Here is a 10,598-nt window from a genome sequence, read left to right as displayed (position 1 = left end):
GAGTTTCCATGCTTGAGGTTATTCTCCCTCCCCTAAACTTAACCAAATCCTAGAAAACACTCTAACGCTTAGTCCTGATTACCGCTTTAAAGCTCTGAACTCAAACCTACTTCAATACCGTAGTTGAGCTATCACAGACAAACCCCTAGACTAGTCCTCCACTAGACTAACTCAGTACCAATGTATTCAAACTCGAGTCTGTCTCATGGGAAATATGGTCAGGTAAGCTTTTGAGGAGAAAAAAAAACTTTGGATTTCAGATGTGGAAAATGAGTAAAGTACAGAAACTAAACAACTGACATAACTCAAGCAGGATACATGAGAGTCTATAACACAGTGAAGTGTGCGACAGTGTAATTCTCCTATCACAGCATGTCCACTAAAGACAAGACAACAAGCCCTACTGCACGATCAAAACTCTACTTCAGCTTAGACTTTGAAGAACTCATTAGAGGTTTAGCAATGGGACGAGCTGGAGCGGCCCTCGTGGCTTTCCTCAAGTCATACTTTATCATAGAGAAAGCGCAGATCATCGCAATCACCATGGTCGGGTACACATAGACGGTTTTGGCTGGGTCAGTATTTACTGGCTTCCCTAAGATCCCTTCTTTAACAAGACCCCAAACTAGTAGCAATGACCCAAACATGCCCATCCTACCAGGCTTTAGCAAACCTACAAACGCTCCAGCTACAGAAAAGTAACTCCCTGCAAGAACCTGAACACAAATAAATCACTTGTGAGACTGTTAGCAGAAATGAGAGCACATGAATCTTAGTAATTAGTTGCTACACAATGCAATACAAACAATCAGAAAGTGAGAATGATGAATAGGAGAGATCTAGGGAGACCTCTAGGCGCTGAAGATCGGTCACGGCAGATGCTTCTTTGACATTGGTGAGATTGTAAATATCTAAGACATTCTCCCACTTTGGAAACGTCATGTTGGTGGCAAGACCATTGACAATAGCACCAGGGTACAAGAGAGCCTTAATCACCGGAACAGGAAAGATCTCACTAGAAATCAACTGAGACGATGTCACATGGATCGGAGATGAACACATACCAGATCTACATGGAACCCTGTTTTGAGATTACAAATCAAGTCAGATTCACCAGAGTTACAAACCAAACCAAGTAATGATCCATATAAAGTCTATTCTAGTAATCAAAACTAGCACCTCTTTCTCAAGGGTCAAGTTTTATGAAATTATTACTTGATTAAGTTGATTAAGCAAATCAAAACTAGCTTAAAGTTTCTTAGTCTAGAGATCAAGTAGTTAATAGTACATACTAAAACAAAATAGGAAATTGTGTTTCCATCAATCCACACTCATCGTCCAAATCTCGGATTCATTAACGTATCTGTCGTCAAACAACGAAAGCTAGGGTTCCAAATTACGCAGCTAAAAGATATGTTTTAAGTATGAATTTTTACCTGAAGAGAGGGATCTGAAGTATGATCAAGACGAAGTAAACCGATGAAGCCATTGACGTCCATTTCTTAAGCCATCCCTTTGATTGCCCTGGATTCGCCATGATCAAGCCAGAAAGAAATCGAATCTAGAGAGAGAGCGAGATACAAATTTCTTCGTGTAGAGAGACAGAGTGGACCCGTTGTAAGTACCAGACGATAACGACGAAGAACAAAATAAACACTTACTAAAACGACACGCTTTGCTACATTGAAGACATGAAACAGCATGAATGTTTAGATCTTTAAGGATGAAACGACGTCGTTCTTAGGGTTCCCTATAAAAATCACTGTACTGAAAAAACATCAAACAGTTTTGAAGATAAAAACTATGGCGGTTGCTCTATCTTCTTCTTCCGGCGTCGTCTCTCATCTTCTTCCTCCGTCGTTTTCTTCGTCGTCACGTGTGTCCGTCAACAGAGTTCTATTTCGGAATCGGAAATCTAGTCCTTGTAGTCTATCTCTTCCATTTCACAGTCCGTCTCTTCGATCTGTACTTGTTTTTGCTCGTGGGAAGAATCGAAAAGGATTCGCGTCTTCGTCTTCGCCGTCGCCGAAGAAGAACAAAAAGGTAAGACAAACATAATGAGAATCAGAATGTCCGCACTTGCTTTTACCTGCTACTTTGGCCAAATTGGACTAGAATTGGTTTGCCTCTTTTTGATTTCGTATCAGTCTCTTAGTCTTAGGTTTCATTATTTTTGACAGAAAAGTTTTGAGCGAGATGATAATGGAGAAAGCGAGGAAGAGGATGATCCATTTGAGGCATTGTTTAATCTATTGGAAGAAGATTTGAAGAATGATACATCGTCAATTGATGATGAGGAGATCAGTGAGGAAGAGTTAAATGCATTAGCAGACGAGTTAGCTCGAGTATTAGGTGGTGGTGACGATGATGATGATGGCATTGACTTGTTTGGTTCAGCCACTGGTGATGTTGTGGATGATAAAGATGAAAATGAAGATGAAGATGATAATAATGATGATGAAGATGATGAAGATGAAAATGATGATGACAGTGAAGAAGAAGATGAAAGACCGAGTAAGCTGAAGAATTGGCAGCTTAGAAGATTGGCTTATGCATTGAAAGCTGGCCGTCGTAAAACTAGTGTAAGTTTCAGTTCAATGTTGATGATTTGATGTTGCATACAGCCTTACATATGTTTGAACCATACTTTAGTATAGTTCTTAGGTTAGTCTGCTTTACAGGTTTTGCTTCGGAATTGACAAAGAACAAGTAGATCCTCTGAGTTTCAAATGCATCACTGTTAATAGATGGTTTTGTTGTGGTCTGCAGATAAAAAATCTGGCAGCTGAGGTTTGTCTAGACAGGGCTTATGTTCTTGAATTACTTCGTGACCCTCCTCCGAAGCTTCTAATGTTAAGTGCTACACTACCAGATGAAAAACCGCCAGTAGCAGCACCTGAAAACTCCTCACCTGATCCAACTCCAGTGGAATCATCATCAGCCGAAGAAGAAGATGTTGTGGTCGAACCTGTCGAAAAAGTAAAAGACGAAGCAGTTCATGTGATGCAACAAAGATGGTCTGCTCAGAAAAGAGTGAAGAAAGCTCACATTGAAACACTAGAAAAAGTTTACAGAAGATCAAAACGACCCACTGTAAGGATTCTCCTTTACATTTGAATACAATTTAACGTCAGCTCTAATCTCAATTCTCACATATAATGTTTAATGATGATGCTGTGTATAGAATGCGGTGGTTAGCAGCATTGTTCAAGTGACGAATCTTCCAAGGAAGAGAATTTTGAAGTGGTTCGAAGATAAACGAGCAGAGGACGGAGTTCCAGATAAGCGTGCTCCATATCAAGCTCCTGTTTGATTTATAATGTTTCCATTTAGATGGGCAATGATTTGCTTTCTGGATTCTCAGAAACTCATCAAGGACATTGTTTTTTGGTAATACGAGGTGTGTTTATAGTATTAGTTATCTTCTTACTGAGAAACTTTGTACTATACAATCTTTTTACTTCGTCCTCTCCTGTTAATGTAGTTTTCTTCAGTTTAATACTCGTTAGTTAATGCGTGTGACAAAAAACAAATCACCAGAAAATAAATAAATAAAATAAAAAACACTTTTGACGGTCGTTGTAGGCGAGTGGGGCCAAAGTGACAGAATGAAATTGTTATGTCCAGGACAGACATGGGTCCCATCTATTGTCCCCGTTATCCATTATTCACCGTAAGATGGTAACCAGATCCAACGGCTTGTTTTCACCCACGCTCCAACCTCATGGGCCTTTGGATCCCATGTATTTCCTCAAGGCTCAGCTTCGTCCACGACTCACACTCTACAATCGTCAGATTGTCCTCAGATCTAACGGATGTGACCACACTAATCTTATTCCCTTCCCAAAAAAATGTATCGCAAATTAGATTCTTTCCCAAAGTTGGTTCTTCTGTAAATCCCAAGTCCCGCTCTTTTCCGCTCTACTAAGAAGACTAGAACAATCTCTCTCCCTATCTCTCTCTCTGTCTTGTCTGATCGATCTTGTAAAAAGAGTAAGAGAAAAAAATGCAGGAACAAGCGACAAGCTCTTTAGCTGCAAGCTCTTTACCATCAAGCAGTGAGAGATCTTCAAGCTCTGCTCCACATTTGGAGATCAAAGAAGGTACTTTTTGTTTTTTTTTTCCTTCTCCCAACGACTGATCTCATTGATTTTCATCATCATGCATTGGGTATTAGGTTTATGAATTCTCAATTGGGTCTGTAGATTTTGTTTTTAGTCTCCCCGAGAAGATCTGTTGTTTTTAATTGTGTTAGTAAAGTTTCGAACTTTTGGCTTAAAGTCTCTTTTTGTTTTTATGTAGGAATTGAAAGCGATGAGGAGATAAGGCGAGTGCCGGAGTTCGGAGGAGAAGCTGCGGGGAAAGAAATATCAGGGAGAGAATCTGGATCGGCGAACGGACAGGAGAGGACACAGGCGACAGTCGGGGAAAGTCAAAGGAAGCGAGGGAGGACACCGGCGGAGAAAGAGAACAAGCGTCTTAAGAGGTGTTTTGATTTCTTTTCTTTTCTTTTCTTTTTCTTCACCTTAAATTTTACATCTTTACCCTTCGTAACGTTGATGGAAGGGTGGTTGCGTGATGGGGTTTGTTTGGTAAATTTTTTTTGATGGTGAGAAAAGGTTGTTGAGGAATAGAGTTTCAGCACAGCAAGCAAGAGAGAGGAAAAAGGCTTACTTGAGTGAGTTGGAAAACAGAGTTAAAGACTTGGAGAACAAAAACTCTGAGCTTGAAGAGCGTCTCTCTACTTTGCAGAACGAGAACCAGATGCTTCGACATGTAAGTCTCCATCGATCTGGCCGGTTGATATAATCTGGGATATTCAATGATTTGTAACATTGCTGGCAATTACTAATGAGCCTAGGACTCACCAATTTAGTTTAGGAAGTTAGAAGAACTAAGGAGCTATCATAATCTCCAAATTAGTTTAGGTTCTTTTTGTGTTGGTGTGGTGATTAATGGTTTTTATTTGGTTGCAAGTATTGAGTTGTTTTGTGTGTGTGCAGATTCTGAAGAACACAACAGGAAACAAGAGAGGAGGAGGAGGAGGTGGTTCTAACGCTGATGCAAGCCTTTGATCTTCTTCCTTCTTCAATCTTGTGGTTATATTTTTGTGGATAAATAATTTACAGGGGAATTGTATTATTAATAATTATCATGTTAAAGTTTATATGGGATGTGAAGAGCTAAATTTCCAATTGTTGTTAGACCAACTTCTCTTGTTTTTTTTTTGACCAACTTCTCTTGTTGTAGTAGTAGTAGTAGTCATTCAAAGATAATTTTGTTTTTCTTTTTAACAAAGAAAAAAAAACACTAATTTTGTTCTATGAGACATATATGACATTGTGACTAAGGTTGTGTGTTCGATTCACGTTGGGGGTTCAAAATCCCGAGCAACTTTTCTGAAGTTTTTTATCTTTTAATATATTTCCACTATTGTCCCTATCCCTTCCGATTTCGACACTGATGATGAACGATTCTCGATTACAGACAAGTCGAGCTATATCGCCATGGGTTTGTAAACGAAGATTTCTCCGTACGCTTGTCAAATTTGAGGGATTCAAGAAGTGCGATGTAGTATGTTTTTGACATTTCTGCGTTTTCATGTTTTCATGTTTTAATAAACATCTCAGATATTAGTCACTACTTAGGTGCGCTTGTGTTCTTCTTAATTGATGTTTTCTTGTTAAGAATAGAATTGCCACAAGTCAGATTCTACTGTTTTATCTTTCATTATTCTTTTGTTTTCATAGCTTAGATGTTCTTCTTGGAGTCCAGTCTTACTTTTTTCTAAGAAAACATCCTTAAACGAAACTTCCTTCCTATCTTACTGGTTGGTCCCTGTACTTGTAGGACCTTCATAACGTTCTTGTAATTTTTTATGAGGAATTAGGTATATCATATACGGTATATGGAATAAAGAAAGTACCTAATCTTGTTTTGTTTTGCTAAGTAGTTTTTAACATACTTAGTCAACGTTCTGTGTTCACGAAGCCTCTTTAGTAATTTCTTCCTCTACATAGCTCTCTCTGTAAATCTCTGTGATCATCTTTCCATCATACTGATTAATGGATTCTTCTTTTTTCTTTATCATTGTTGCTGTTGCAATAGGCCTTCTCACGTTTTTGAGAAAACTCAGAATTCATCAAGATAACCAAGAAGAGAGTTCTTCTTCTTCTTCTTCTTCTTCATCACCTCCATCTTCTTTGTCTCTTTCATCAGTTACTCCACCTTCTTCTTCTTCTCGCATATGCACATACCATGTCTTTCCAAGCTTCCGGGGTGAAGATGTCCGTAGAGACTTTCTCAGTCACATTCAGATGGAGTTTCAAAGAATGGGAATCACTTCCTTCGTTGATAATGAGATCAAAAGAGGAGAGTCCATCGGCCCCGAGCTCATTCGGGCCATTAGAGACTCTAGGATCGCAGTTGTGCTGGTCTCTAGGAACTATGCTTCTTCAAAGTGGTGTCTTGACGAACTGGTGGAGATTATCAAGTGCAGAGAAGAGTTGGGCCAAACAGTGGTGGCCATATTCTATAAAGTTGATCCATCTGAAGTAAAAAAGCTGAGCGGTGATTTTGGGAAAGTATTTAGAAAAACTTGTGCTGGTCAAACAAAAGAAGACATTGGTAGATGGAGAGAAGCTCTGGCTCAAGTGGCTACAATCGCTGGTTACCATTCGAGCAACTGGTTAGTCCTTGAGATTTCCATTTGCTCTTAAACATTACCATTGGATTGATACCCATTTGTTGATCTCTGAATTTGTTAGGGATAATGAAGCTGCCATGATCAAGAAAATTGCCACTGATATTTCAAACATGTTGAACAATGTCATATCATCAAGTGATTTCGATGGGTTAATTGGGATGAGAGCTCATTTGAAAAAGATGGAACCTTTGTTAAGCCTACACTCAGATGAAGTGAGGATGATTGGGATTTGGGGTCCTCCTGGGATTGGGAAAACCACAATCGCCAGAGTTTTATACAACCAACTCTCCAACAATTTCCAACTGAGTGTCTTTATGGACAATATCAATGCAAACTATACAAGACTTTGTTCTGATGACTACAGCACAAAGTTGCGGTTGCAACAACTCTTTATGTCTCAAATAACCAACCATAAGGATATGGAGATTACTCATTTAGGAGTTGCCCCAGCTAGGTTGAAAGACAAGAAAGTTCTTGTCGTTCTTGATGGTGTGGATAAGTCAATACAACTAGAGGCGATGGCGAAAGAAACTTGGTGGTTTGGTCCTGGGAGTCGAATTATCATTACAACACAAGATTGTAGACTTTTTAGAGCACATGAGATCAACCATATATACCAGGTGGATTTTCCACCAGCTAATGATGCCCTTCAAATCTTCTGCATGTATGCTTTCGGTCAGAAGTCCCCTAAAGATGGCTTTGAGGAGCTAGCTTGGGAAGTTACAAAATTTGCTGGTAGACTTCCTTTGGGGCTAAGGGTTATGGGCTCCCATTTCAGGGGAATGTCCAAGCAGGAGTGGATAGACTCACTACCAAGGTTAAGAAGTACTCTTGACACTGATATTCGAAGCATTTTGAAGTTCAGCTATGACGCTTTGGATGATGAAGATAAAGATTTATTTCTTCATATTGCCTGCTTTTTCAACTACGGACTGATTAAGAAAGTGGAAGAGCTTCTTGCAACGAAGTTCTTTGAAGTGAGGCAAAGACTTAACGTCTTATCTCAGAAATCTCTCATACTCTTTAACCAATGCGGCCGAACTGAGATGCATAGTTTGCTAGAAAGACTAGGTAGAGACATTGTTCGTAAACTATCTATAAATGAGCCTGGAGAACGCCAGTTTTTGGTCGATGGAAGAGAGATTTGTGATGTACTGATTGGTGATGGAGCAGTAAGTCTTTCAACCTATCTTGAGATTTGTGATGTACTGATTGGTGATTGCTCCCTACTACAAATAGTATACTAACTAACCATCTCTACTTAATTTATTTTGTTGCTTTATTTCAGGGTAGTAAAAGCGTTATAGGTATAGATTTTGACTACCGTGGAATTGGGGAAGAATTAAATATAAGTGAGAGAGCCTTCGAAGGAATGTGTAATCTCCAGTTCTTAAGAATCGATGGTAACTGCGATACGTTGCAGTTATCTCAAGGTCTGAACTATTTGTCTCGTAAACTTCGAATACTACACTGGAGTTATTTCCCGATGACATGTTTGCCTTCTATTGTGAACGTGGAGTTTCTTATCGAACTAACCATGGATAACAGCAAGCTTGAAATGTTGTGGGAGGGAATTAAAGTAAGTACAGGTTTGATCTATTTCTCTTTATTACGAATCCATATTTATCACTGGTTTATATCATGAATCAACCATGTACTTGTTATTTGTCTGTACAGCCGCTTCGAAATCTCAAGAGGATGAATTTGCGTGAATCTGAAAACTTGAAGGAGCTTCCTGATTTCTCAACTGCCGCTAGTCTTCAGAAATTGAATCTGAGTTATTGCTCAAGTCTAATGAAGCTCCCCTCTTCTCTCGGGAATGCCACTAATCTCAAGAAATTAAATCTCGGAGGATGCTCAGATATTGTGGAGTTTCCCTCATTTATTGAAAAAACCACCAATCTAGAGATATTGGATCTTAGTAGTTGCTCAAATTTGGTTGAACTGCCTCTTTTTATTGAAAAGCTTCAGAAGTTGCAGAAGTTGATGTTAGACGGATGCTCTATGCTAGAGGTTCTTCCAACCAACATTAACTTGGAATCTTTGGTTGAACTTGACCTCACTGATTGCTCCGTGTTGAAATATTTTCCCGAGATTTCTACAAACATTAGAGTTCTCAAGCTCAGCGAGACTGCAATAGAAGAAGTGCCTCCGTCAATCACGTTATGGCCTCATCTTGATGAGTTGCATATGTCTTACTTTGAAAACCTCAAGGAGTTGCCTCATGCTCTTGACAGCATCACAGACCTGTACTTGAGCGATACAGAGGTACAAGAAGTTCCTCCATTGGTCAAGAGAATCTCTCGTCTGGATCGATTAGTGCTCAAGGGATGTAGAAAGCTGGTATCACTACCACAGATTCCAGAGTCCCTCTCTATGATTGATGCAGAAGATTGCGAGTCACTGGAGAGATTAGATTGCTTCTTTCACAGTCCAAAGATTTGTCTCAAATTTGCCAAGTGCTACAAACTGAATCAAGAAGCAAGAGACCTCATCATCAAGACACCGACTAGTGGACATGCCTTTTTACCCGGTGGAGAAGTGCCTTCGTACTTCACTCATCGAGCTACAAGCGGGGGTTTATTGACAATAAAGTTGAAAGAGAGGCCTCTTCCTACATCCATGAGATTTAAGGCCATCTTGTCGGTTCATCAAAGTGACGATGGTAAGAAGTATCCATCTAGTGTTGTCGCGTTTTGGTGTAAAAATAGCTGGCATGTAATGAATCCAACTTTAGCAGAACATTTATACACATTTGAAGTCGACACAGAGGTGACTTCCAGCGAGATTGTTTTGGAGTTCAACCTCGACAGTAGCGATTGGAAGATCAGAGAATGCAGAGTATACCAAATCATGGAGGTGCCTTCATGTTGATTAACACGATGATAGCCTGAGCGGTGGCTATGGGGGATGTCAAAATAAAACAGAGGTTGATGTTAAGCTAGAGGTTCTTACCACCCAGGGGCGTGTGATGAAGAGAACAATGTACGCAATGCTCTCATTCTTCAGTGCAGAAATAGCCAGCGTCTAATATATCAACTTTTAACAGCGCATATGTACACATTCGAACTTGGAGCGGAGTACGCAAACTCTTGGAGTTCCCAATGAACACGATGACATAAGAGCTTGAGCGGTGGCCATAAGTAATTTCTTTCACTAACCGTCAGGGGGCTAACATTACATATTCGTAAAACCTCAGATTCTGCTGCTCTAATGTGAAGAAAGCCCTTGATTTAACCCATTTCAGCTTCCTCTTCTCTCAGTCAGGTTCTTACCTTCTCCCGTAGCTTCTTCTTATCGAAAATCTTTTAAGTTACATCGCAACTAGTCTACGTATTATTATTTTTGACTTTCTCATTGTGTATTCACTTCAAAGTCGTTCTCATTATTCTTCCTTTTGTATGTGATACTCTCAAAATCAATGAAATGTGATATAAACTTCAATGATAGAGTCATTATCAGTTCCTTATATTCTTTGTGGGGTGCTCATAAACTGTGCTTGATCGAGCAAGTACTTAAAGATCTCTGTTAAAGAAATTTCACTGTGGCTTGTGATTGCAATGTTGTTATTCAATTACTGTTATGCTAAGTCTTATTGCTGATTGTTGCTGATCAATTAGCAACAATCGGATATAGAGAAGCTGAGGAATGAACAGCCATGTGTATTTTTGAGTCTTTGGCATTTTTATGTTCAATTTTTTAAATCCATGGAACTCGGATTTTGGATATCAATTATTATTAATAACTCGGATCAGTGCTTTCTTGAAATTGCATGTGTTTTTAGTTGTTGCTTTGTCTTGTTTGTATTTGTGTAGTTGGGTTTTCCCTTAGCTATTTATCCTTCTTATGATTTTAATTAGTTTTTTTCTTCTTGGATCTGATTTGCTATAAA

The 10,598-nt window shown here is 39.3% G+C and overlaps 4 protein-coding genes across 11 annotated transcripts; 3 read left to right on the top strand and 1 right to left on the bottom strand.

Annotated features, from left to right (window-relative positions):
* Nucleotides 1-228: 228 nt before the first annotated feature.
* On the bottom strand, nucleotides 229-1,691 carry LOC104705392 (uncharacterized). The gene is made up of 3 exons (XM_010421384.3): nucleotides 1,437-1,691; nucleotides 850-1,081; nucleotides 229-716 (listed from the first exon to the last, which is right to left on the bottom strand). The coding sequence occupies exons 1-3, from the start codon at nucleotides 1,535-1,537 to the stop codon at nucleotides 420-422; spliced, it is 630 nt and encodes a 209-aa protein (XP_010419686.1). The 5' UTR covers nucleotides 1,538-1,691; the 3' UTR covers nucleotides 229-419.
* On the top strand, nucleotides 1,596-3,499 carry LOC104705391 (protein OVEREXPRESSOR OF CATIONIC PEROXIDASE 3). Its single transcript, XM_010421383.3, has 4 exons — nucleotides 1,596-2,043; nucleotides 2,181-2,582; nucleotides 2,770-3,093; nucleotides 3,185-3,499. Exons 1-4 carry the CDS (start codon nucleotides 1,804-1,806, stop codon nucleotides 3,311-3,313), a joined length of 1,095 nt encoding a protein of 364 aa, XP_010419685.2. The 5' UTR covers nucleotides 1,596-1,803; the 3' UTR covers nucleotides 3,314-3,499.
* A 273-nt stretch (nucleotides 3,500-3,772) lies between these two features.
* Nucleotides 3,773-5,210, top strand: LOC104705390 (transcription factor HY5). The gene is made up of 4 exons (XM_010421382.3): nucleotides 3,773-4,103; nucleotides 4,303-4,486; nucleotides 4,620-4,776; nucleotides 5,004-5,210. The coding sequence occupies exons 1-4, from the start codon at nucleotides 4,007-4,009 to the stop codon at nucleotides 5,073-5,075; spliced, it is 510 nt and encodes a 169-aa protein (XP_010419684.1). The 5' UTR covers nucleotides 3,773-4,006; the 3' UTR covers nucleotides 5,076-5,210.
* Nucleotides 5,211-5,411: 201 nt separating this feature from the next.
* LOC104705388 (putative disease resistance protein RPP1) lies at nucleotides 5,412-10,153 on the top strand. 8 transcript variants are annotated; one of them, XM_087460654.1, is made up of 6 exons: nucleotides 5,451-5,571; nucleotides 5,793-5,890; nucleotides 6,109-6,688; nucleotides 6,768-7,878; nucleotides 7,995-8,285; nucleotides 8,384-10,153. In XM_087460654.1, exons 3-6 carry the CDS (start codon nucleotides 6,318-6,320, stop codon nucleotides 9,578-9,580), a joined length of 2,970 nt encoding a protein of 989 aa, XP_087316780.1. In that variant the 5' UTR covers nucleotides 5,451-5,571; nucleotides 5,793-5,890; nucleotides 6,109-6,317; the 3' UTR covers nucleotides 9,581-10,153. The 8 variants fall into 8 exon arrangements, with proteins under 8 accessions (XP_087316778.1, XP_087316780.1, XP_087316781.1 ...); XM_087460655.1 differs by having other exon boundaries at nucleotides 5,756-5,890; XM_087460656.1 differs by lacking the exon at nucleotides 5,793-5,890 and having other exon boundaries at nucleotides 5,451-5,574; nucleotides 8,384-9,371; nucleotides 9,447-10,153.
* Nucleotides 10,154-10,598: the final 445 nt, after the last annotated feature.

This window comes from Camelina sativa, chromosome 8, assembly GCF_030686135.1.
Source record: "Camelina sativa cultivar CO46 ecotype springtype chromosome 8, ASM3068613v1".
NCBI lineage: Eukaryota > Viridiplantae > Streptophyta > Magnoliopsida > Brassicales > Brassicaceae > Camelina > Camelina sativa.
Note: the sequence above shows the minus strand (reverse complement) of the source record. Positions and strands in the feature narration are given on the sequence as shown.

What these genes read in the sequence shown, in the direction of transcription:
- LOC104705392 (XM_010421384.3), bottom strand. Translation starts at nt 1,537, where the DNA reads ATGGCGAATCCAGGGCAATCAAAGGGATGGCTTAAGAAATGGACGTCA. An exon ending in CTTCAGATCCCTCTCTTCAG is followed by an intron (nt 1,082 to 1,436) that starts GTAAAAATTCAT and finishes ATCTCAAAACAG; the next exon opens with GGTTCCATGTAGATCTGGTA. An exon ending in CCGATCTTCAGCGCCTAGAG is followed by an intron (nt 717 to 849) that starts GTCTCCCTAGAT and finishes ATTTGTGTTCAG; the next exon opens with GTTCTTGCAGGGAGTTACTT.
- LOC104705391 (XM_010421383.3), top strand. Translation starts at nt 1,804, where the DNA reads ATGGCGGTTGCTCTATCTTCTTCTTCCGGCGTCGTCTCTCATCTTCTT. An exon ending in CGCCGAAGAAGAACAAAAAG is followed by an intron (nt 2,044 to 2,180) that starts GTAAGACAAACA and finishes TATTTTTGACAG; the next exon opens with AAAAGTTTTGAGCGAGATGA. An exon ending in CTGGCCGTCGTAAAACTAGT is followed by an intron (nt 2,583 to 2,769) that starts GTAAGTTTCAGT and finishes TGTGGTCTGCAG; the next exon opens with ATAAAAAATCTGGCAGCTGA.
- LOC104705390 (XM_010421382.3), top strand. Translation starts at nt 4,007, where the DNA reads ATGCAGGAACAAGCGACAAGCTCTTTAGCTGCAAGCTCTTTACCATCA. An exon ending in ACATTTGGAGATCAAAGAAG is followed by an intron (nt 4,104 to 4,302) that starts GTACTTTTTGTT and finishes GTTTTTATGTAG; the next exon opens with GAATTGAAAGCGATGAGGAG. An exon ending in GAGAACAAGCGTCTTAAGAG is followed by an intron (nt 4,487 to 4,619) that starts GTGTTTTGATTT and finishes TGGTGAGAAAAG; the next exon opens with GTTGTTGAGGAATAGAGTTT.
- LOC104705388 (XM_010421377.3), top strand. Translation starts at nt 6,066, where the DNA reads ATGGATTCTTCTTTTTTCTTTATCATTGTTGCTGTTGCAATAGGCCTT. An exon ending in GGTTACCATTCGAGCAACTG is followed by an intron (nt 6,689 to 6,767) that starts GTTAGTCCTTGA and finishes TGAATTTGTTAG; the next exon opens with GGATAATGAAGCTGCCATGA. An exon ending in TGTTGTGGGAGGGAATTAAA is followed by an intron (nt 8,286 to 8,383) that starts GTAAGTACAGGT and finishes TTGTCTGTACAG; the next exon opens with CCGCTTCGAAATCTCAAGAG.